Source organism: Brachyhypopomus gauderio, chromosome 20, assembly GCF_052324685.1.
Source record: "Brachyhypopomus gauderio isolate BG-103 chromosome 20, BGAUD_0.2, whole genome shotgun sequence".
Taxonomy (NCBI): domain Eukaryota; kingdom Metazoa; phylum Chordata; class Actinopteri; order Gymnotiformes; family Hypopomidae; genus Brachyhypopomus; species Brachyhypopomus gauderio.
Window position 1 is genome coordinate 8,813,912 of NC_135230.1, and position 25,368 is coordinate 8,839,279.

Consider the following 25,368-nt stretch of genomic DNA (forward strand, 5'->3'; position numbering starts at 1 on the left):
ACCCGCACGCGCGCACTAAAGCCCGCTCCCGGATTTACCAGTTATGCGCGTTCACGTGCAGACGGATCTTCTTCGTCGTCGATTATTGTCGCACACTGACGCATTGTTGCCACCTGCTGGTGTGGGTGTGTTAGGACATGTAGTCGCAGTTCTTAGATGGAGCGCTCCCTCTGCGGGGGCTGTACTGTGATTATACTGGGATTATACTGGGATTGTACTGGGATTATACTGGGCTTTCATATCATCCATGGTATTCTGTAAATAGTCAGCTCGTTTTGAATTGTCCACAGACGTCAAGTTTACAGCAAACACTGATAGCCTCAAATTTACTGGACCCGTATGGACGAGTTGGTTGGAAACAGCGATGAAAAGGTAGCGCGAAGGAACATCAGGGGTTTCTTGGTAAAACACTGCAATTCCTGCAAAACGCTTTCAATTCCTTGAAATGTTTTTTTTTAAGCGAAGTCAGCGTTTTAACGTCTGATTCGTAAACACAGTTCGTGTGCAGTACTTCAGGTTTTTCTGCAGTGTTACACGCTTTATCTTGCGCAAAGCTTGAGTCGAGGGAAGGCATTATTACGTTTATGGGTCCTTATTTTTTTTAGAGGTATTATTTGCAAATTTTAAAAACATACATGCTAATCATTCAGTAATTGGTAAAACTTTGTAAAAACTTTGTTAAACTTTACAAAAACTCGTTGCGTCGTCGCCAAGGCGACAGACTCAAACGAGAAAAGAAGGAGTCCTCCCATTGGCTGCGGTGTTTGGGGAGGCCTTGATTGCTGTTTAATGGTGAGCTGTGATTGGTCGGTCTTCATCACACGAAACACCGCTGTTTGAATGTGAGGCACTGAGGCGCAGGGACCTGTTTGCTTTCGAACGGGCCGTTTGCGATAGAAAGGTCATTAAATACTTTCATTACAAGGTCATAACACCACGGACATGCTCTAAAGATGAATAAATAAACTGAATAAATAAACAGACAAAACGTGCTGCACAATAATGGTCACCAGATGTGAACTGAAGGCAGATACTCGCAGCAGCTACATTATTAACGTTAACTGGCCAGCGGCTAGCTAACCAAAATAAGTAAAGTAACTTTACTGGTAACGTCAATGTAAACATGTAGATATCCAAAATATAAAATGTGAAAAAAAATCGGTCTCTCTCTCTCACACACACACACGCACGCACGCACGCACGCACACACACACACACACACACACACACCAGGGTTGCCAACTCTCCCGCATTGAGCGTGAGACACACGCATTTGACCGTTTTCACACGCTCTCACGCCACACTTCCGATATCTCACGCCGAAAAAAAATATCCAGTTTATTTACCTCAGATCCACATATATGATTCAATACGTTACTAGTTCGCTAGCTCTGGCGCCATCCACCGGCGATATAACACTGAATCTGTGTCCATTTTACGTTCACCCCCCCCCCCCCCCCCGCTCAACAAAATACACTCGCCACCGGCTCCAGGTTAAAATCTCACTCCAAGCGAACGTCAAAAGTTGGCAACCCTGCACACACACACACACACACACACACACACCAGTTAATATTTACAGCTGTTCGTTACAGTACTAGTCACTGTGCTTTAAGTTTCTATGACAACCTTTTCGAAGATGGTGTTGTGCCAGTTGGATTAGCTCGCTAATAATCCAGCTTGTTACATTAATTTGACTAACTAGATATCGGTTTAAACTTTATGTGGGAGCTTATTTCCAGCGCTACAGTTTTGCTTGACTGGATAGTTGGGACGACCATGTGCTAGTGAGTAAGTTTGTATGCACGATCGAATTTGAAAACACGAATAAACAAAACCGACAGAAGTCCAGCTGAAGTAGGCAAAACACCTACTAGATTAAACGTACACCGCCTTTGAATGTGTGAATAATTGTAACTTCGTTTCAGGCTGATCAACCTTTACAAGAATTAAACACCCAGGTCAGCCAGCAGGGGGCGACCAAGAACTGTAATCAATCCGAGATAGACAAAGATCCACAACTGGAATCGAATTCAGGCCCACTGGAGTTTGAAGAGGTAGCCGATTTTGTGGGATGGATATGGGGGGCGGAGTGTGTGTGTGTGTGTGTGTGGGGGGGGGGGGGGGGGGGGGCTAACCTTGAAAAGCAAGGTTACCAATATTTTTATAATATACACAAGAGCACACTAAGGAAAGATGCATTATTCACAGCTCAGTTTATACCTCTTTTCAGACCATTGTTGACGATCTAGAGAAGAAAGTCACTCCACTAGAGCATACAGTCGCCATCCTTTCCACCATAAGCACATTACACTAATTTGCAAAACAATCACAATTTATGGATTAACAATTCCAAATTTTTGGCCATTGTTTTTTTCTGCAACCTCATCTTTCCAATGATTGGACACCTGTTTACACTCCTTCACCAAGGAGAACGAGGCAACCCAGACTCCTAGTCCAGATGAGGAGGAGGAGCGGTGTTGTGTGAGCTCGGAGCCCGAGCAGAGCCTGTGCCTGCAAGTTCAGTTGGAGCAGGTGCGGACTGAACGGAGTCGGCCACATAGGCAGGTGCAGCGTCTGTGTGTCGCTGGTGAGTTTGCAGGCCTGTCCAGGTGCCGAGGGTCTGTCCAGTCCTTGGGGAGCCGTTGGGGAGACAAGACCACATTCTTGTAGTTCTCCAGTTTTTAGATCTGAGCGAGGTACCCAAGGGCTGCAGAAGTGTGCCGAGAACCGGCACTGGGTAAGCGGGTTCTCGTGTGCTGGATACAGAACCAGTGGGTTCTCGTAGACCTACAGCAGGCAATGCCTGATCAGTCCTACACACGGTCTCTGCCATTAGGCATATCTAAGCACATCTATGAGCCGGAGAAGGACGTAGTGCCAATCCATCAATCACAGCATGTGAGGGGTGAACAGGTGATTCCATTTGTCCCATGCAGGAAGCCAGCAGGGACATCACACGGACACGGACAGCACCGGGCCGCTCGGCTCCCAGGCGGACCGTCTTCCACGCCGTTCCGAGCAGGAGACGGACAGCTACACGATGGACAACAGGAGGAGCAGGAGCACGCAGAGGGTGCGGAGATTGTCCAGCCCCATCAGAGTGCCCCCCACAGGCCGCAGCCCCACCAGACAGGCCCCAGTAAAGGTCAGTGGACGGAGCACGACGGCTAAAATGAGCAGCGCTACGTTAGTCGCAAAAAGGGACTGAAAACCAGAGCTCTGCCATTATTTTTCCGAAGATAATGTGTGTGTTTGTGTGTGTGTGTGTGTGTGTGTGTGTGTATGTGTGTGTGTGTGTTTTAGGGTGGCACATATGACTCAGAGCTGATTAGGGCGTTGCAAGAAAGGGACGATCTGCAAAGCATGCTGGATAAATATGAACGCCACCTGTCCGAGATGCAGGCCAACATCCGGGTGCTCACGACCGACCGGGACAAGACCAGAGCGCACTACCAGCAGGTAGGTAGGTCTCCAGCAGGCCTGCATGTTGGGTTATCGCAGACATACTGGTTTTTCTATAAAATATTTCACATGCAAATGGATCCTCAGCCAAAACAATCCACTGTAAAATGGTATGAATTGCATGTATGTTTTTTCAGGATTTTGTGGGATTTTTTGGAAAATAGTCGATTTGATTTGACCTTTGGTTTAACTGAGCTTCCTGTTATTGTACATAGATTACATACTGTAGAATCTGACCTCATATAACATACATTGATTATGGAACCATTGGATTTGATAAATAATATAAATTGTTCATAAAAAATATAGAATAAATGAAGTAATGCAAGAAACAGGTTGATGTGGATGTATGTTGAATGGATGTGTTGTTTCCTCCAGGCGCAGGAGGAGATAGCGACCCTGCGTCGCGAGGTGGTGAGGTCGAGAGGGTATCGGGGGTCAAAGGGCAGCGTGACAGCTCAGAGCGTCCTCAAACGCCTGGAGGACGAGAGGGACGAGGCCAGGTCCAACCTGCACCGAATGAGCACAGAGAGAGACAGCCTGAGGGAGAGACTCAAGGTAAGATGCACACAGAGGAAGAGATAGAGAGGGAGATAAAAGACAGAAAGACAGCTAGAGAGAGAGAGAGAGAGAGAGAGAGAGAGAGAGAGAGAGAGAGACTTATCATAGGACACAAATGATTGAAAGAGAGAAAGCCTGAGAAGATGGGTGAATGAAACAGAGGCTTGGTAAGGTGAACCAACATACAGCCCAAGAGAGTGAGGTACACTGTGAAGTCCAGAGCACATTGACTCCACCTCCTCCAGCAAACACCATAACTTTCTAATGCGAGCGGCCAGGTTTGTTGGCGTTTGTCGGAGAACGCTGGCTTGGTGTGCAGTGTTTACAGTGAAATAAATCTTTAAAATTATTAAAGATACAAATAAGCTTTTCTCAAAAAGCTTGATTTGACACCCAAATCTATGATCTTTTTGAATTTTTGAATGAGCTCTTCTGCGTTATTGTTTTGTGAAGTGTTGAATATGCGTACGTATGTGCACACACCTGTGACATGTTATTTATATGACGCAATTATGGAAAATCGCTTATATAATATTTGTCTTCTATAAAACAAAAGAAATGATGAATCATCTCCCTGTGGGGAGCATGGAGAATCCAGAGGGTGTATAAATGGAGAGATTCACAGTCATGTGTTTCCAGTTTTGAATGTCTGTATGTGTGTGTGTGTTTCTGTATGTGCGTGTGGGTGTTTCCAACCTTGCATGTTTTCCTCTGTGTGTGTTCTCAGATCTCTCAGGAGACAGCCATAAGTGAGAGAGCTCACCTGGAGCAGAGACTGGAGGATCTGCAGAACGCCGTACTGACAGTAAGAATCCCTCACTGACATCTTTGGCCATCTCTGACACCAGATCAGTGCACGCGCTTATTCCGACAACCGCTCACTCCAACTTGAAGCCTCACAACTGACTTGAGATCAGTGCGTGTGTGAGTAAAGCTGCTTTGGGGCGCACGCACACAGCTGGAGCAGGAGCGCGGGGAGGAGAAGAGCAGGCAGGCCCAGCTGCGGGAGGCCGTGGCGGGGCTGGAGGAGGAGGTACGTGCGCTGAGGAGACAGCTCGCCGCCAGCGAGGACGACCTCGGCCGCCTCAGGAACCAGTGCAACGCGCTCAGGTTAGCCGCAGCACGCGAGGACTTCTCCTTCGAAGCTCGTTTCGACTTGCGCGTGGAGCAAGGCCGGTCAGCTGTGGTGTGCAGGGTTGGCACGCCAGCATCTGGTTTCCCAGCGAATGAAGGCGCTTTCTCGGTTAAGGGGGTGTGGCCGTTTGTGAAAGAGGCGGAGCTCTGCAGGGTTTGAGCTAACAACTGGAAACACTAGGGCTTTATTTGAGTAGCTCTGATGCAATGGCCTGCAGTCTTGGCCGTGGTGATTGGCGATTTATGCGGCTCCCGTCCTAGCCGCCGTGCCTGTGTGTCTTGGTCTGGGTGTCAGGTTGTGCCACGGGCGTGCGGAGAGCTCCCTGGGCGACGCCCAGCACCGGCTGGCCAGCAGGACGGCGGAGCTTCAGAGCGCGCAGGAAAGGAGCATGCGATTGGACGAAAGAAACGGTAAGGGCGGGCCTTATGTGGGCACAGTGGCCAATTAGGTGGAGCACAGCGGCCGTGTCACATGCCGACAACACGCCCCCTGTTGGAGTTTAGTTATATGGTTTTTATATATACTGTGTGTGTGTGTGTGTGTGTGTAGAGTCATTGCTGAAGGAGCTGGTGGGTCTCAGAGAGGAGCTGAATGTTGTTCAAGGTGCTCTCTCAGAACTGGAGCAGAGCAGAGACACAGTGCAGGATGAGCTGGAGAGGAGAAGCTGTCAACTCAGCTCTACTCACAGGCAGCTGGAAGACAAGGTGAGAACACACACACACACACATGCACACACACACACACACACACAATAAACATCCAGCAGGATGAAGAACAATGTGTCTACACCAACATCTGGACGTTGTGCAATATGTATTCACTCGGACCATTTCTATGTTTTAGGAAAACACAATACGTGCTCTGAAACTTCAAGTCAACGACCTGGAGACTACCACAGAGTGAGTGACTGCTGTCATGTGGATTTTTGTTTTGATTCTGGATTACAATCTGCAGATTAAGGGGAAGCCGTCATGAACGTGTTTATATAGTCCTATATATTATATGTAGATATAGATATAACTAAGCCAGCAATAGCGGAGTGTCTGCATGCCTCCAGTGCTGTGAGGGTCATGGTGAGCAGTAGGGAGTGGGAGCTGGACGCGGCCAGGAAGAAGGTGTCGGACCTGGGAGACGAGCTGGCCTCCGCGCTGAAGGTCCAGGACACCACGCTGCTAGAGAGCGCGCAGCTCCGAGGAGACCTCGACCAGGCCCGGCTGGACCTCCAGGTCAGAGCCCCGCGGCCGGTGGAACGGCTTGTGTAGCTTCCTGCAGCCGAAGTGGTCGCAGGACACAGCTGCAGGACTACGCGCTTTAGGGCTCCTCTAACCAGACTGGTGATGTTGGTCGAGTGTCTCACGCGGGACTTTCTTGCTGCGACAGGCGCTGCAGCTCAAACTGGACGAGGCCGTTCAGGAGAAGGCGGGTTTGGAGAGGAAAGTGCAGAAGTGCACGTCTGACGTGTCCCGCGTCGAGGACCTGCTGTCCTCCAAGGTATAGTCACTAAATAGTCAGCTCCCTCTCTGATGCATAGGTCAAGACGATTTAAGCATTAGATTTATCATTTGTCTTGAGTTATGTAATGTGGTAGTATGTCCCCTGTGGTGTTAAAAAAGTACACTGAAATAGTGGCACACGTGGTGTTTGACCACGCTCCCTAACTGTGGCCAATCATTTAATTACACTCCCTAAAAGCAGTGTGACTGGTGTTTAACCACGCTCCCTAACTCCAGCCCAAGTGGCGTTTGACCATGCTCCCTAACTCCAGCCAACGTGTCATTTATCTGTGTGTTTGGAGCAGGAACGCGAGTGCCATGAGCTCCAGGAGTGTCAGCGGCGGGCGTCTGAGCAGGCCAGCGACTGGGAGGAGCAGGCCAGGGAGGCGGAGGCCAGTGCCGCGGAGCTGCGGCTGGGGCTCCACTCCTCGGACTCGGAGAAGCGTGCGCTGAGGGTCAGGGTGGAGAGCCTGGAGGGCAGCCTGCAGGAGGTGGACACAGGGGGCGTGGCTGGAGGCACAGGGGCGTGGCTTGAGCCCCAGGGGGCGTGGCTAGAGCCCCAGGTCAGCTCAGGTTCTCACACTCTCTCCCACATCCTGTCTCATTTTCAGGCTCTCAGCGCTAAACAGTCCCAGAGTGCTGAGCTGGCACAGCTGAACCACAGGCTGCAGAAGCAGGAGGCGGAGCTTCATGAGGTGGAGGCGGAGTTGAAGCGGGTGGAGGCGGAGCTGCGGCGGGTGGAGGCGGAGCGATCGCATGCGCAACGTGACCTGGCAAAGACACGCGAGCTCTGCGTCAAACTGGATGCCAGCAAAGAGGCCGTAGGTTCTGCACACATTTATACCACACTGTTTGTACAAAGTGTGTGTGTGTGTGTGTGGGTGTGTGTGAGGGTGTTGTGGTGTCATATTCCAGCACTCCAGTTTGATCATAGTTATTGTATATCGCACATTTTGTGAACAAGAGAATTCAAGATGCTTTTTCAAATAAAATAAAAATATAATAAATATAAATGTATCTGTAAGTTAAAAAAATCACCATGGACACACTGGATCACAGTTTCAACATGTAAAGTTTAAAAAGAGGTTTTAGACGTGGATGGGAATGTCCACCACAGTATCAGACACAGTCATAGCGACTGACGGGCGTGACGTCACCCGACGTTGTGGGCGGTGTCCCGTGTACCGCAGGCGCGGCGGGAGCAGGAAGTCTGGCGCTCGGAGGCGGAGCTTCTACGCGAGCAGCTGACCAGCGAGCGTGTGGCGTCGCGAGGCCTCCAGAGCCTGCTGGCCAGCGCGCGGGAGAAGGACCTGCACCGCCAGCTGAGCTCGCAGGAGAAGCTCGCCGAGCTCCAGCTGCTGCGTGACAAGCTCGCCGTGGCCGACAGCAAGGCGTGAGTGGGCGGGGCCTGGGGGGGGGGGGGGGGGGGGGTCGTCCAATCAGCACGGCGAGCAGGCTTGATCGACAGCCTGCTGTCTCAGCCTGCTATTCAGAGTTGGATATAATGGCACTAGCAGAGATAATGGGAGTCATGCAGGCAGACATGCGCAAACCTGCCAATATGTCGTATTTTGCATAATAGGTGTCAAAATGTCCAGTAACCTCATTTCCAGATAATAATAATAGTAATAATAATTTCCACTTATATAGTGCCTTTCAAAGTACCCAAGAACGCAGATGCCACCAGAATGGTTGAATTATGTTTACTACCAAGATGAAAAAACAAAACTATATGTAGATGTAAACAATGGATAACAAATTCCCTGCAAAATACCTTATTTCTCAAAATTATTTATTTCTATGAATTCTCTGTAATTCATAGAACACGCTTTGTTTATCTATATTGTGTGTCCAGATCTATATTATCTATATTGCTGCCTTCCCTACAATTAATACAAACTGTTGCTAAAATATCTGCACAAAGACCGCTGTGACATGACAGAATCGGTATGACTTGGTCCTCTCTGTCCTCTCTGTCCTCTCTGTCCTCTGCTGTGCCAGGAGCACCCAGGGCAGGGAGATGGTGCAGTTAAGGAGTCGATCGGCACAGCTGGAGGCTGACCTGGAGGCCACCAGGAAGCAGCTCACCACCGAGCGCCTGGAGAGGTGAGATGCATTCTGGGCCAGAACAGAGCCAGAAGAGAGAGAGTCTTGTAATACGTGTGCCTGTTTGTTCATTGTTTTACCTCTTTGCCCTCTTCTATCCTGCTTGATTTTTTTCTTTACTAAAAATGTCCTCCGTCTTTCCCTCCTTCACTGTCAATTCAATTCAGTTTAATTCAATGGTGCTTTATTGGCATGACAAATATGTACATTTGTATTGCCAAAGCATAGGATACATACAATGGTAAAATATAATAAAATAACATAGTAAAGTAGAATAATAATAAAGTAAAATAATGACTATATTGTCATTACCATTACATTACCCACCACTACTTACATAACTGATATTTATATAATAATTATTATGATAATAATAGTAGTAGTAAAATTATTAATAGTAACCATAATAATAACAGTAATAATAGTAGTGGTAAAGATTCGAGCAGTAATTATTACTGTCTCCATCTCTCTCTCTCTCTCTCCCTCTCTCTGTCTCTCTATCTCCCTCTGTCCCTCTCCCTCTCTCTCTCTTTCTCTCTCTCACTCTCTTTCTGTTCTCCTCCCTCTTTCTCTCTCTCTCTCTCTCCCTCTCTCTCACTCTCTCTCTGTCCCCCTCAATTTCTCTCTCTCTCCCTCTCTCTCTCTGTCTCTCTCTCTCTCACTGTCCCCCCCTCTTTCTCTCCCTCTCTCTCTTTACCCCCCCATCTCTCTCTCTCTCTCTCTCTCTTTCTCTCTCTCTCTCTCTCTCTCTCTCTCTCTCTCTCTCTCTCTCTCAGGGAGTGTGCGGTGCAGGATCTCCACAGACTGGGTCTCTCCTCGTCCCCCGCGCTCCCCGCTGCTCTCCTCCACGCTGCGCTCCCCCCGGTGCCCCCACCCGTCACTCCCTCAGCCCCCACGTGTCCTGGTCGCCCGAACTCTCCAGCATCACCACGCACCCCCACCCACCGCCCGACCGCTCACTCGACAGGTGTGCACCGATGATGCTGCTAGTGGCAGTGGAACCACACCACCATGACCCCATCACTGTTCACATACATATATGATCACCTGTCTTACGTTTCTGTACTTTCTGTAGAGGAATTGTGCTCTAGCAAAGGGTTAGAATATTTAATGAATGGTAGCTATGTTATCTACAGCTAAGCTCATTAAGCTCACACTGTGGTTATAACACACTGATCCATGTCTGTGTGTTAACCCATGTTTACTGAAACTAATTGTATAATAAATGATAGTTCGATGTTCATGATTAATTTAGTACATATTTACATAATTATTACTTTTTTCCGCAGGAGTGTAACTTTTAAAGACCTGCATGACTAACCAGACCAGGATTGGAAAGGACTCGCTCTTTTAGAGTTGTGGCTTTGGACACACGTCAGATTTACTGTGACATCTTTGATTTACCTGCTGCAATTAATAAACGATTCTACTCTGAATCTATATAAAATACTGTCACTTTTTTCCTTGTCCAAGAGCCTTGAATGAATAGGCATGAATGTACCATTGATGTTACAGTGATGGTGATGTATTTCTGCTTTATAATAATGTGAATTCTTTATAATAATGTGAATTCAGTATAATAATGTGAATTGTTGCCATTTTACACCATTGCTTTGATAATTCGTCACTTCTTGTTGAGGAATAAAATTATTTTTTGCATTCTATGTTTTATTTCAATGAATATGAAGATGCAAAGTCATTTGCATATCCGTCACGTTAATAAAAGCTCAGACAAGCGTTTGTAGGGTATAGACTGCTGTTAACTGAGATGATACGACCTGCCCAGGTAGATGGGGCGGAGATGTGTGACGTCGCTGTGTAGGACGGAGGGGTTTATCCAGTCACCGTTTACACAGGTGAGGAAGGTCGTGTGGTTTCAGGCTGGTGTTGTGCACTGTACTCGCCCACCTGTCTGCCTGTCTGACGCCGAGGTAAGATCGTCATTGCTTGGTTGCATTTTTATTAAGGTATCGTATTGTTATTTACATGCATTATCTCTACATGTCATGTAAAAAAGAATGATTGTTGTATTGTAAAAGTAATCGTAATAAGGTTTTAGTTCAAGACTTAACATCGCCGTTTGTCTGAAACAGGCAGAAAATCGAGACTTTATGGTGTTTGAGTTCATCCGAAATTAAGCTTAGAAGTGCAGTAAAAACCCCGCCGTGGACTTCGGTTCAGCGTACTTTTAGCGTACGTTTCATTTGAAACATTCAAGTCAGTTGAATCAAGTGGTGAATAAATATTAAACACGAGAGAAAGTGTTTTCAACACGTCGTAGAGATTACATCTGGTCTTGGACTGTGTTACACTCCTACACTCTTGGCCACAGCCTGCGGTTTAAACTAGTGTAATTCGCCTACGTTTAACCTGCATTCAGTAAATAACCCACAAGCTTTTACTACGGTTTTGCTGCACGGAACTGCGGGGACTCCTGTTTGCATCAGATACAGAATGAGGATGATGGTGATGAGGATTAATTTACTAAACACACTCCCAGATTGCAACAGCCCTTCAAACACTCACAGGCTATGAAGAATCAGGGAAATACTGAACGCTGATCAAGACAAGTGTGACATAGGTCAATCTGAGAGAAACCTGAGGTAGGGTCAGATCGTGAATGGGCTTAAAATAACTGATCACTTAAATGTTAAATGTAAGTTATATAGATAAGGAACAATGTGTACATATCAAATATTTATGTTTGTAGAGTGTAATTGCCATGATATGGGTTAGAACAGGGTAACCCATATACCATGGAGCCTGCAAAGCTTTATCGTGTGCAAACATTGGACTGGTATACCTAGACCTATCTCGGGCAGGTCCGGCCAGTATCTTAATTGCAATCTAAAGGGTGAGTTGTATGAGCATTGTACATGATGTATATTACCTGAAGTGCATGATATAGGGGTTTATTACAGGGCCACGGTGGATTTCATGTGACTTGTGTACTTGTGATGATGATGGTGGTGGTGGTGTGTGGAGGTGTTCATGTGAAGGATTAAACATCTTAGACATCTCTGAGTTAATCAAGTATGGGTGCTCTCAGACTCTGGATGCAGTTTTGTGACAATGTGACAGTTCAGCTTATTGGTTTATGTGAATATAAATAATGAACATAACCCAAGTTTCATTGATTCTTAAGACCAAGCAGCAATGGCCTATTGGCCTATTGTATTTGTCGTGACTAAGTTTTGGGCCTGGAAACAAGGCTTGGGTGTTCTCTAGCCAGAGGGACAGCTAAATTCATCACTATTAGACTTTATTTATGATGGGTGTGTTGTGTTTGCTACTGAGGGAGGTAGGCTACTTGGTCAACCAAGACGTTCTGCAGATAATAGCTGTCCAAAGGTCAGTGAATAAATTGAGCTCGTGGCACAGTGTTGAGCACCCAGGTGAGTCTGTAAAATACAGTTAATGATCACCTCTCTCTGTCTCCTCACAGCGCATCAAACATAACAGTTAATGTTTGAAATGGAAAAATTTCATGTGGACAAATGTCCAGTGTCCAGAACGTAAGGGAAGCCATGCTGGACAAAAGTGTGCGGCTCCTGATTTATCCAGATGCAGTATTTAAGGACATTTAAGGACATATTTGTCCTTAGTGCTGTTACCACTGTAGTGCTATGTCTGAATGTTAAGATAAGGAGTGTCATCAAAATAAATGAATGAAATGTTTGTGGCTTTTGAAAGTATCTGTTTATTCGATATCTTATCATAAAAGTAATATTATTACTTATTATTATTAGTAGTAGTAGCAATATTATTATTCTTATTATTATTATTAGTGGTGGTAGTATTACTATTATCTTCTCTGTTTTGTCTGTTAGGAAATGCTATTTTTTTGGGATTAATTTGCAAACATATGAACTCAGGTGCCACATCCTTCTCCAGTGAATAACCACACTGGTGTGTCTCTTCCTGATGAAGATAATGTTACCTCAGAACCACACAGCACCTGAATCAGAGGCATTCAGGTAGGCGGGGGGGGGGGGGGGGGGGGGTGTACAGCGCTCGCTAAAATGAACAGTAGCGCCTCACAGAGCACACGATTCTTCTCGTTGGGTGAGACGCAGGTCACTGAGAAGAGCTGTGATTGTTACACAGGTGGTGTTTACAGCCCTGGGCTGATGATCTGATCCACAGGCACTTATATATTTACCAGCATGCCAGGGTATGTGCTTGCAGGCAACCATGATTTTGGCATTTTGTAAATTCTGTAATCCAAGTTTGAAAAACAAAAGACCAAATTGCGGAATCACAGAATGGTGTATTTTGATCTGAAATACAATCTTCCCATAGACGTGTTATGAGGTGAGAATGCCAGTGGGCAGGACAGACGCCACAGAACCTGTGTAGAGGAGCCCATCTGGGGCTCACTTACAGAACAATCCACCTGTACCACCACGCATTTTCATAACCACTAGTGATATCATCAATGGATGAGGCCAGACAGGCCCTGGAAGTATGTAAATGTGACACAGAAGCACCTGCTCATCCAAACTCCTCTACAAGCTTTTACAGAAACGATTCCCTAGAAAATGAGGAAGGGCTTTCATTATGGGTCTCCTGGTTTGTTTCCGTTTTGGCAGAGCTGTCAGTAGACTGGAGATGTACTGTAACTAAACTCATGCCTGGATTGGGTTAATAATGTATGTGTTAGTTTAACACTGCTGTTTTTGAGACGCATGTGTTAATGTGCAGACTATATTTCAGTAAGCGTAGGAACTGTCAGGTACTATGATGAGGCTGTAGTTCTGACAAAGTTTTTTATTTGTTCAGGGGCTTTTGTAATGTGTGTGTGTGTGTGTGTGTGTGTGTGTGTCTCTCTCTGTGTCTCTGTGTGTGTGACTGGCGGTCATTGAGAACAGTGCTCCATACTCATGCCAGAATGTTGAAAAGTTCACTGGAATTCCTTTACAGAAAACGGCCCCACACTGCTCCTTAACTCTTAAGACACACTTGTGTTCCACTCTCTCTCTCTCTGGGCAAGAGACACTTGTTTAGTGCACTGCCTCTAGGAATAAGAACTGCTACTACCTTAAATCTCTTCACTTGTCTTCATATGTCATATGTCTTCAACTTTTGGCCTTAAGTTGAAGGGAGTAGTAACTTATTTCATGTATTTATTAACATTTAAGGACTGAGGACACTGCAGCATATCTATTGAAAAATGCAGTTGGGCCCAAGAACAGACAGGTCAAACGTCTAAGAGACATTCCAGAAAAGCAGCGGGTGACTGGGATTGAGAGTGAGTGAACTTTTAAGGTCAACCAGCAAATGGCCAGGAATCAAACAAATCAAGCTTTATTAATCAAGATTATACATGGATTCAATTAAAAACAGCTCACCCTAAGAGCACCATTATCCCTTTTACACACACACAGACACTATATATATAAATTTGTGCAAACAAAATAGTTAATAGAAGGAATATATTATTATTCTATCCACTGCGGGACACAGCAGCACTGAGGGACACAGCAGCACTGAGGGACACAGCAGCACTGCGGGACACAGCAGCACTGAGGGACACGGCAGCACTGCGGGACACGGCAGCACTGAGGGACACGGCAGCACTGAGGGACACGGCAGCACTGCGGGACACGGCAGCACTGAGGGACACGGCAGCACTGAGGGGCACAGCAGCACTGAGGGACACAGCAGCACTGCGGGACACAGCAGCACTGAGGGACACAGCAGCACTGCGGGACACAGCAGCACTGAGGGACACAGCAGCACTGCGGGACACAGCAGCACTGAGGGACACAGCAGCACTGAGGGACACAGCAGCACTGCGGGACACAGCAGCATCTCTAAACCTGCATTTCAACCTGCTGGTGAGATTACGGCATGTGGATTAGAAACATTCACAAACATAGGCCTGCGTGTGAATATATTACATGATGTTAAAACCTGAGTGAATAATCCATGGAGATTATTGTTTTCAGCAGTGCAACTCTCCTTGTGCCGGGCTGTTTTGCACTCGGTCTGTCTCGTTCTGCCATTTCTCATGTCATACAATTGCTTTTTACATTCACAAACCAAACACTGTCATGATACAAACACAAACACAATGACTGGATTCAAATCAGGATTATCGTCTGTGATGACCCTGGATTGAAGTCGTCATTAGTTCATCAGCGTAGCTCTCAATAAGCAAACCATAGTGGAGTCAACACAATGAAAACTTGGATGTTCAGGACTCTGTTCCCTGACGTAGCTTGTCGTATTACCAGCCATATTCATTTGATCCATGTCCTAAATAAAGGCCGTATTGTCTACGGTTTTGTTAACTGTTTGCGCTCCCTATACGAACACAATAACCTGCAGTGACTTGAAAGCCTTCTGGGAACCTCTGCTATCAGATGTTTAGTAAGATGAAGGTGAACAATACTCACAAGGCCTGCACAAGGTGAACAATACTCACAAGGCCTGCACAAGGTGAACAATACTCACAAGGCCTGCACAAGGTGAACAATACTCACAAGGCCTGCACAAGGTGAACAATACTCACAAGGCCTGCACAAGGTGAACAATACTCACAAGGCCTGCACAAGGTGAACAATACTCACAAGGCCTGCACAAGGTGAACAATACTCACAAGGCCTGCACAAGGGTGGGGAAGCTGTGGAGGAGACTATTGGCTGACTCGACACATTTGAAAACAACACGCATTCACCAAATAACTCTTTTTGCTTGTTAACAGGTCCCCCAGTTTGGGATAAAGTTTCAGCAGTGATAAAGGGCTGCTTGTTGTGGCTTTCTTCAGGAAGTCTCCACTGAGAACCGAACACAAAAAGCAAAGAGGTACTTAAGACACAGAGAAAATTTGTGTTAAGAGCTTTGCCCTTTTCTAAATACCTCTGCACCAAAACAGGGTAATGTGTGTGTGTGTGTGTGTGTGTGTGTGTGTGTGGGTGTGTGTGTCTAACAGAGAAGGGACTTTAGGCTGAGTCTGTGTTTCCCTGGTTTCGGCATTGTGAGATTGTGAGTGTGTGTGTGTGTGTGTGTGTGTGTGTGCATCTAAATCAGAGTAAGCAGTGAAATGTCTCTCTCTCAATTCAATTCAATATAGCTTTATTAGCATGACTGTATAAGGTACAGTGTTGCCAAAGCATTACAACAATTATAACAATGACAAACAACAAATAACAACAATAATAATATATATGATAACATTTAGGAAAAGTTATCATTTTAATTATTTACATTCTGAAACTGAAAGGGGGGGGTTCCCACTGTCTCTCAGGCTGTGACATGTAGTTACATATTTAGCAGTGAGGGGGGCGCTGTGTCCCCCTCCTAGAATGATTTTTAGTTGTTCAATTCGTGTTAGTGTTTGGAAGTTTGGGATTTTCTTTACGAATTTGTGTGTGTAAATTTCACGTGTTGGTCTGAATTTTTCACATTGCAGAAGAAAGTGAATCTCTCTCTCTCTCTCTCTCTCTCTCTCTCTCTCTCTCTCTCACACACACACACACCCACACACACACACACCCACACCCTGTATCTGTCTGCAGCACCATCAAGACTGCTTATGCCTCAGATATGTTCCTCACCTAAACACCTTTCTCTCACAAACACACCAATGTGTATATGTGTGTATAAAACAGGAGAAGAAAGAAAAGGATTCTCACTACATATACTGCTTTTGATTTGTATAAATCTTCTAGATTTCAAACATTTAGTATATACACATTAAACACATGCCGTACAGTTATTATTGTGGGTCTGGCTGGAATAGATGAAGAGGTTAGACTTCAGCACATACCCTATGGAACATGTGATAACTGTACACTAGAAAGGCTGTAAAACTAATGTCATATTTCCGACTGTGCTAACTGCAGCTATTTTAGCAAGACTAATCACAAATCTCTAAACCACCACGATCAAATTTTTGATACATTTTTGTTTTACAATTCTTTATTACAGTTTATCCACATTGCTCAAATATTCCAAGTTACATTGCATCAAAGCTATTAAAACCACGTGCTCTGTCATTGTGAAACAGTCAGTTCCTTTAGATGATTACATAACTGTATTACAAGGCCCATAACTGTCTACCCACCTAAAGAGCAGAAACTTGAACTGCAGCAGGGACAACCATATATGTAATCCTCGTACGGCTGGAAGCAGTCGAGATATTTAAGTGCTGTGGCTGTAAACAGCATAAACCAAGGTCCAAGCTGTCCTGATAATAGCCATCAGCGAAGGTGTCAAAGCAATGGGCATACTGTGACTACGCTGCGTTAAACAAATAACGACCGTCTTAGATTTTAGCTTCTTCAACGTAGCCACACTTTACTGTCATGACAACTGTCACCTGTGATGTCTTCAAGAAATTCTCACACATGCTGGGCACTTGTAGGGTGAAGGATCGGAGCTGAAGAACACAAACTATTCGCTGAATGGGCATTTGAGATTCATTTAAGTGAATTAATTTCTTATGTCAAACCAGAGAACCATGGAGATGGGCCCAGACGTAGACACAGAGGAGCTAACAGGTTAGAGAAATTGTTTCAGTCAAACTAGTTATGAATGTAATGGCAAATTATACATTTATTAAATGTGTATTAAGTTCATCTCATGGTATGAATTCACGTTTTGTCAAATCCCTATATATTTGAAGTCAAATCCCTATATATCTGAAGTAGATACTTGTCAGAGTCCACCAGACTTTATAGTATGTGCATTATCCGTGTTTATTAGTGAGGAAGAAGTCACGGTTTAAGGTCCTGAAGACGAGACTTTTCAGCCGCTTGAAGAGGAAGGAGACCGGAAGCCAGATGAATCAGAGCCAGTCCTCTAGTGATGTCACCACACAGCAGGGCGGGACAGGCGATGACGACTCGGAGGACGACAGCCAGTGAGTGGACATCTTACCATTCAGTCACCTATCGGATGTTTTTGACGTAAAACATTTATTGTTCTCAATAAGGCAATTAAAATAGTATAACTATCAATGATGTACTGCATTCAAATCAGAAATGTTTCCTAGCATTTTGATAAGGCAAACTATTAATAAATTTAAATGCATTAGTATTATTTTGTTACTGAAGGGTTAGCGTTAAGGCTTTGGTCCTTAAAAACACTTGCTTGCTTTGCATAATGTTGTTTACTTCAAATTTGAATGTTATTCCATACACAAACTCAATGATAAACCACGTTACAGTACACTTAGAGCAACCTGAGTCTTAATCCAATACTGCACGGTATTGATCCAATATTGCAGCTACCCGCACAGGACATTAAGCTCCAGAGCACTGTCACATGACAGCATCTTCCTGGCCAATCAAGCCCAGTCCTCAGAGTGTGAGCGCGTTCTTTCCCAGGAGAACGTGCACAGCAAGATTAAAGCGCTACAGGTGAGTCAAAAGGGCTCGCGCAGCTCACGCTAAAATATTCGGATCTACCGCCAGATCAAACCCAGTCGTGTGACCACAACAACGGCATGCTGTTGCCCAAAAAGTAATCGAATGTGATCTACTGCGGACAGAAAATGAAGTTAAATGTTGTCCAATTCTGAACAGTTGAAGCTGCAACAACAGAACATGCGGCTGGGACCTCCTCCACTGCGGATTCCCACGAAGCGCATCGAGGATTCTGGAACAACGTCCGAGGATGATGGGCTACCCTGCAGTCCTCCTGAAATATCCCTACAAGACGCAGCCGCGCACAGAACATCCTACCGCGTGAGTGCGACTAGTCGAGGCGTAGCTGAAAAAAAACTGACAAAACGCATCTCTGGAATGTTAGCAATCACGGTTACCTTCGCTGAGCAAAGCCAATTTGTCCTTCACAGTTTCCTGATGGTGAAAAGCATCTCAGCTCATTGAGTTTAACAGGAACAGGAAGTGAAGAAGAAGAGCAGGTAACGTTATGCCATGTGACACATAAATCCCATAAGACACTGGGGCTTTCTGTTGCTGCACTCAACAATTCCATGGTCTCACATGAGGATAACACATTCTCAATTCCTTCTCAATTTGGCTCCTTCCAGCCCCTATCGAGGCCTCTCTCGCCAGTCTCACGGCTGTCTCCTCAGGCATTCATCTCATCACCTACAGATTTAACCTCTTCCTCTTCTGGGGTGGACTTCAGTAGCCCTGCCCAATATGTCCCCATCTTGGACAACTCAGCTGCCCGACACCGCATGTCCATCAAGCCCAGGAACCAACGCGCCAGCACCAAGGTCAAGCAGCCATCAGCAGTAAGAGCCTGCATACAAGAAATTGGTTAAAAAAAAGCTTTTAAAAACATTTTAAGCTTCTTCAAATAATGATCACACTTTTGTCAACCTTCTTCTCAGGCTGCATATCACCCTCAGTCCAAGAGCGTGGACAATTTGGACCAGCTTCTTTTAGAGAAAGGGGGGGCATCACAGAGCATGATATCGATGGACACCGTCAACCTCCACCTTTACTCCACTCGCGTTACAAGCTCAGCGGAGGAACTGATCTCTGTCTCACTTCCCACTAGTATATTTCTGCAGGACCAACCAGAGAGGGCCATGGCTTTGGACAGGGATCCAGTAGATCCACCCAGAATGGATTCTGAAACCCTAAAGCCCGCCGGGCGATTCCAAGCTGAGGGCAGAATCAGAACCAATCCACTCTTCCTCCAGCCCATGTCTGGTCTATATGCACATTTAAGTGCTGATATCCAGTGCACAAAAGACACTGCAGCTGATTTTAATGAAGTGTATAAGCCCAGTCCAGTGAAGCTTTTAGCAACTGATTATTATGTTACAAGTGAAAGATCCAGTGATGGCATTGAAGCTGGTGCCACAGAACACCTGCAGACTTTGGAGAAGGCTGCGGATAGAGATGTTTTGAAACCAGCAGAGCTCATAGTCAGAGCCCACCCTGTTCCAGCTCCACGCACCATGAAGCCAACTTTAGAAAATAGGAATACGTCTTCCGTGAAAATATCTAATACAAAGTACAGAGAGGTTGAAAACGAGCCTGTTCCTGAGCTAAACTGTAGGAGCACGGTGCCGTTCGGAGACGAAGATGACGAACCACAGAGACTGAACTCATTCCGGTTCTCCATTGCCTCTGCAAGAAATCGCTCCAGAGTGAGTGGAGAACGTGTGGCTAAGAAGGAAGACGTTGACTCTTCTGATGAGGCTCCTCCAAATGTTCCTTCCTACAACCAGCATCTAGAAGCACAAATGGAGAAAACTCATACTGACAAACCTATTGAGGTTAACAGAAACACTTTTGCCACCAGTTCGTTAAGGGAAGTAATACTGCAGAATGTCTCTAAGACAGAAGTGAAAAGAAGCTCTGAATGGGGTGAAGGATGTTCACAGTCCACAGAACCTGAAAGGAGTAAGAAAGTAGAGGAATGTGAAGACAAGAAAAATCTTTTTGGGGTTAAACTCCGAACCACCTCGTTGTCTCTTCAGTATCGCTCTGACGTGGCCAAATCAAAAACAAAGCGACACAGTCTGGAGGACCCTCACATAGTTTCTGAAGGGCATACTGGGAAGGAACCATCTTCCATGGACACGACAGACATCACTAATGATGGAAAATCAAATGTTCTCGCAAGCCTAGAACTGCAGAGCCCTGGCCTACAGCAAGATCCAACTTCAGACAAAGGTAACACATTGTGGAGTCAATTCAGAAATGACAATTTGAAAGAATTCCTGATAAACCGTATTTAGGTCAGTGATTGTGTCATAAAAATAGCTTGGCTAGTTCATTCCAGTATTTTGAAAAAAGCACAGATACTACAATCATAAATCTTGTCAAACTTACTAAGAGGTCTCCGTTTTATTTTCCAAGGTTCAGAATTCACTGTACTATGCGATACGCACTGATAACTGAGGTAGCATTTTCAGTGCTAATGTTTTTTTTTTTTTTTAAGTCTCAGACAGTGAGCTGCCTCCTAGGCCTGTGATAGGCTCAAGCAGGGAGGCAGACACCACGCCTGAGCCAGCGTGGATGACCCTTGTCCGGGAGAAGACCAGAGCCCACAAGCCTTCCACCGAGCCCTGTTCCCAGGCAGCTTCACCACTTCCTTCTACCTCCACACCTTCACCTAGATCACCGATTGCTCCTCTACCCCTAAGAACAGTTCCCCACCATAGACCCTTACCGCTCAGCACCAAACCCCAGCTTAAGACACCCCTAAACACAGAGCCACTCCCAACACCCCCAACACCAGCAGCAAGGGCGGCGGCAGACAGACAGGCCTCAAACATTCTGAGACCAGAAAGTCATAATGGGAACCAGTTAGCGAAAGGAGTGGATCAAGTGGAAATTAAGGTCAATAATACAAAAGGCTCTGACCATGAATACATCTAAAACTTCCCAGAAGCACGCATATGTTGAATAGTGATTAACAATGTGTAATCTTAGTTTACACGTGGAGTGCACCTCAATTTTCATAAACTATACCATTTAGAATGTGACAGGCTAAAACTAACCAATTAGAACTCAAGCTGTCATAACTGTATACACTGGCAGTTCACATGGATGTTATTTTTCCAAAACCAAAAACAATTTCTTCACGATCTTTCTGTTTGCTTTGATAGGGACCACCTAAACCTGGGGTCAAGAGTAATACCCAGCAAGAATCTGATGTCTTCAGGAGGACCCCTACGTTCAGTAAGAGCATTATGTTATGTAGCAACATTTGTGGCTGTCGACAGGAAGATGTCCACTTCTTTAAATTATTTTTTAAGAAAGGAAAGGCGCTGTAGTGTACCAGTCGGAGAGGTCAGAGTAGACACATGTGCAGGAGATGATGGTTTTAATGGCAAATGTGAGGAAAACAGAAATAACAACACAGACGACAGGGGATACAACTACAGACCAACTCAAAAGTAACAAACATCCACAGTTAGTTACTAAATACATGGAGAAAGACACTAACGGGATACATAGAAGAAAGGAGAAATAATGAAACATGGTGGCTTGGTGGTTAGCATGTTTGCCTCGCATCACTGGGGTCTTGTGTTCAAGTCCCTATCTGAGTTTCCATGTTCTCCCCCTGTCTGTGTGGGTTTCCTCTGGGGTCGCTGGTTTCCTCCCACAGTCCAAAGACATGGAGATTAGGTAAATTGGCAGTTCCTGGCAAATTCTCTTCATGTTCAATAAAACCAGTTGTCTGAGCATGAATGTGTGTGTGCTTGTATGCCCAGTGGTGGATGGTGCTCTGCCACTAGGGTCTGTCCTCTCTCCCCTTCCTGCACCCCATTCAGTCCCCCAGGGGGCTGTGGCTTCCGGTACAGAGTACGCTGCTGTGTGATTGGTTGTGTAAGAGTTGTACCTGTGTTAAAATTGTAAAGCTTGTATCTTGAAAGGTGCTATATAAATTGAACATTCATTCAACTAGACAAAAACGCTAACACAAAGAGGGGAACACTACAGGAACAGAACTAGAAAAGAATATAGACATTGACTAAGAGTAACATGACAGGGCGGGCATTAAACTGATACAGGCATAAGTGTAACTCAACTAAGAAACACAGAACAAACTGGGACACGGGATTCGCAAGGGGATAAACAGGAGCACCGAACATACCAACTTACAAACACAACGCAACCAGAAACAATGACAGACAAGGGAGACTAGACACAACAGGGAATTAAAACGCCAGGGACTAAACAAGACACAAGTGGGAGCAATAATCAAGGGGTAGGGAAAAACAGTACAGGGGCATGACAGAGAACTGGGAAACCAAGGAAACAAGGCGGGTCTAAGGTAATCAACATAAGACAGGGGCGGAGCCTGGGGCTATACGTAACATAACGTTTCGGTCCTAAACCAAGAAAGTGGCCTTTCTTGTGAAATGCTCAGAACGCACATTGGTATGACATTCTTTCTTGACAAATAATGCATATTACGTTCACAGTATTAAGTATAGTGACATGTATCTCCACCAAGTTTACCTCTTTACACTAAGTTAAGAACAAGTTATTCATTATGTACACCACCCCCAACACATCTACACGTCTGTCATGTGACTGAAGTGTGTGGCAAAAATCTGGCCGGCACTTCTAGCACCAGTTAGTGTTAAACTGAATGCTACAATTGGGCAAACTGGTGATCTTATTGACGGTGAACATGTCATGATAGTTGGTGTTGGGCATGTCAGCGCTAGGATCTCCGTGTGATGAATGAGGGTCTTGAGAAGGATGCGTCAGCCGGGTAAAAATGTTTTTATTAACACTTGACAAAAGGGCAAGCCTAGGTGAAATTCCAGAACAGGCAGAGTAAAAAAAGACAGAGCAGACAAAAAAAAAACACACATCAAAAGGGCAAAACAAGACGTAGAAACCAAACCACAGGCTGAGGTAAGAACACTAAAGGCGTGATAGAGCTTGGTGATGCTAACAAACAGGTTGGCAATACTTCACACAGACTGAAGAGCCCTGAGGCTTTTAAATAGACTAATGAAAACACTCCAGATTCAGAGTGATGATGTCAGTATTCTGGTGAGGGAGACCTCTGGTGGACAGATGGGGGAATGCTAACACATTATCTTAACTGCTGGGTAATGGGGTAAAGGAGGGGGGAGGGAGCAATTCCAGCAGAAATCTCACGGGTTTACTGAGAAAAAAAAGTTCACCATCTACTGACCATAGCAGGTGCCTCTGTGTTGGATTGAGCACAGGTGCATCGAAACGTGGACAGTTACTGTAATGAATGGAAAAGGGGTTGCCAGGTTGGAGGATTTCAGGTTTCTTTCAAATTGTGCTGATGGAAAGATCACTATTTAGAGCAAGCTGGTTGTCAGCAGCATAGGATGGTGGCGGCACGGTGAAGATGTGGGGAACATTTTCCTGTCACGTTAGGGCCTGCCACCCACAGAAATTACCTCAGTATGTAAACGTTGTTTGCAGTCTATGTTTATATCTTTATAGCTATAGTTCATGCATACTCAGACACTTCCAGTGTGCCACAGCCCCATGTCACAGGACACTGAATGGCTTCAAGAACAAATCAGTCAGCTTTTATTGCTTTACTCACCTACATAGTCACTGGATTTTAACCCTGTCAAGGATCTGTGGGATAAGGTCAGAAGGATCGTTTGAAACAGACGAATTTATAGCTATTGTGGGACAGTCGTTCTCTAGTATAATATTGTTCGATAAAACATCAAGTGTTTGGTAGAATCTATATGGCCAGGGACATTTATGCTGTTCTGAAGACCATTTGCAGGCAAGTCAGTGTTCATCCATATTATATAGATATTACAGCATTCATGAAGATATGAGGGATGAATTTTACATCAGTTATTATTTGTTGAGTTCCTTAGCAGTGTTAAACGTGTGTGTTTTTGATCAGTGCCTACTGTCAAGCCGGAGCCTTCACCACCATCATCATCATCACCACCATCATCATTGTCATCATCATCATCGTCACTACTCTTGCGTCAACAGACTCCTTCAGACACAGCTCAGCCATCTTGGATGGAACTGGCCAAGAGGAAATCTTTGGCCTGGAGTGACAAGAATTTGGATTAAAGACAAATAGAAAAGATCTGAAGTCTACAAAAAGAAATATATGTGTCAAAGTTTGTCAAATAACATGTACGTGACACTTTTAACAGCTGACGTTGCTAGATCTGCAGAAATAACATGTTTTTGTTACAGTAAATAACATTCTGAAATGAAATTCTAAAATGCCCAAATGCCTAAAATCTGCTGACAAGCATAAAACTACAGTCTGATATTTTGTCATTTTGCTACATTTCAGTCTTTCGTGGTATGTGTTCTATTAGCAGTTTTATTAAAGTTTCCATTTTTACAAATAAAATATATGGAGCAAATATTAGCCAGACCATTTTTATTTCAAAATATTTGCAGTCTTGTTAAACATAAATCTATTAGCCCTGTTCAAATATGCTGACAAGCACCTTTAAGCATGTTACAATTGCTGTAATTGGAATTTAATATTGAGACCTATAATTAAATACATTTGTACATAAATGTTCCTTTTATCAAGGTGAGCTAGAGTGATAAAAGTGAGTAACAATATTGTCACGGGGAAACGCCCACACACACACACACACACACACACACACACACACACACACACACACACACACACACACACACACACACACACACACGCCTTCAGCCACTCCCCCTCTCTCAAACACCCACATACAGACACACCCACCTGCACCTGTAGCCCTTGGAGATGTGTTCATCCCTGGACTGTGAGCAGAGCTGCAGGCTGAGCTCAGGAAGATCATGCAACTAGCCATCATGTACGATCACCTCCTGGTAGAGGCTCGCGGGCTCCTGTCAGCTCGACCAGACACTTACACCCCAGCTTCCAGTGGTCACCACCACCCCCGTGGAGCATATGTAGCTGTGTAGGTACCATGCCTCCACAGACAACGGAGGGCACTGCTCAAGGTCAGGACACACGTAGGACCACGTCACCAGGTAAACCCCCTTGTCTTAGAGACGAAGAACACATCTTCTATGCAAGGACAAGGCAGTATTACCGGCCAGTCTGTATGCTGTTAGTCTGAACAAAGACACAGCAACGCAAGCCCGTTTTTCCAGCCCTCACTAACCACCAGGTGAGACTCGTTTGTCTTGATTGCTTCGTGGCTCCCTCTGGTGGCTGATGGTG

The 25,368-nt window shown here is 45.3% G+C and overlaps 2 protein-coding genes across 9 annotated transcripts; both read left to right on the top strand.

The window, feature by feature from the left end:
• The first annotated feature begins 80 nt into the window (after positions 1-80).
• Positions 81-10,419, top strand: tsga10 (testis specific, 10). Of its 2 annotated transcripts, none has more exons than XM_076983249.1 (19): positions 81-402; positions 1,929-2,057; positions 2,431-2,590; positions 2,940-3,148; positions 3,307-3,462; positions 3,844-4,023; positions 4,754-4,831; positions 4,985-5,136; positions 5,456-5,571; positions 5,711-5,865; positions 6,005-6,060; positions 6,219-6,387; positions 6,542-6,652; positions 6,960-7,145; positions 7,266-7,475; positions 7,845-8,047; positions 8,656-8,760; positions 9,537-9,727; positions 10,050-10,419. In XM_076983249.1, exons 1-19 carry the CDS (start codon positions 340-342, stop codon positions 10,055-10,057), a joined length of 2,637 nt encoding a protein of 878 aa, XP_076839364.1. In that variant the 5' UTR covers positions 81-339; the 3' UTR covers positions 10,058-10,419. The 2 variants fall into 2 exon arrangements, with proteins under 2 accessions (XP_076839364.1, XP_076839365.1); XM_076983250.1 differs by having other exon boundaries at positions 81-372.
• A 151-nt stretch (positions 10,420-10,570) lies between these two features.
• cracdlb (cracd like b) lies at positions 10,571-24,588 on the top strand. 7 transcript variants are annotated; one of them, XM_076983129.1, is made up of 15 exons: positions 10,655-10,691; positions 12,636-12,737; positions 13,902-14,011; positions 14,227-14,600; positions 15,470-15,570; positions 17,222-17,267; positions 17,473-17,629; positions 17,996-18,128; positions 18,294-18,455; positions 18,566-18,634; positions 18,764-18,973; positions 19,073-20,369; positions 20,638-21,038; positions 21,308-21,380; positions 24,067-24,587. In XM_076983129.1, exons 6-15 carry the CDS (start codon positions 17,228-17,230, stop codon positions 24,243-24,245), a joined length of 2,721 nt encoding a protein of 906 aa, XP_076839244.1. In that variant the 5' UTR covers positions 10,655-10,691; positions 12,636-12,737; positions 13,902-14,011; positions 14,227-14,600; positions 15,470-15,570; positions 17,222-17,227; the 3' UTR covers positions 24,246-24,587. The 7 variants fall into 7 exon arrangements, with proteins under 7 accessions (XP_076839248.1, XP_076839249.1, XP_076839242.1 ...); XM_076983133.1 differs by lacking the exon at positions 12,636-12,737 and having other exon boundaries at positions 10,571-10,691; positions 24,162-24,588; XM_076983134.1 differs by lacking the exon at positions 12,636-12,737 and having other exon boundaries at positions 10,571-10,691; positions 20,638-20,778; positions 21,312-21,380; positions 24,067-24,588.
• Positions 24,589-25,368: the final 780 nt, after the last annotated feature.

Bases quoted from the DNA above. Each gene is read 5' to 3' on its own strand.
- cracdlb (XM_076983127.1), top strand. From the start codon at position 17,228: ATGGAGATGGGCCCAGACGTAGACACAGAGGAGCTAACAG. The intron at 18,129-18,293 runs GTGAGTCAAAAG...AATTCTGAACAG, and splicing joins GCAAGATTAAAGCGCTACAG to TTGAAGCTGCAACAACAGAA. The intron at 21,039-21,307 runs GTCAATAATACA...TTGCTTTGATAG, and splicing joins TGGATCAAGTGGAAATTAAG to GGACCACCTAAACCTGGGGT.
- tsga10 (XM_076983249.1), top strand. From the start codon at position 340: ATGGACGAGTTGGTTGGAAACAGCGATGAAAAGGTAGCGCGAAGGAAC. The intron at 5,137-5,455 runs GTTAGCCGCAGC...TCTGGGTGTCAG, and splicing joins AACCAGTGCAACGCGCTCAG to GTTGTGCCACGGGCGTGCGG. The intron at 7,146-7,265 runs GTGGACACAGGG...TCTCATTTTCAG, and splicing joins TGGAGGGCAGCCTGCAGGAG to GCTCTCAGCGCTAAACAGTC.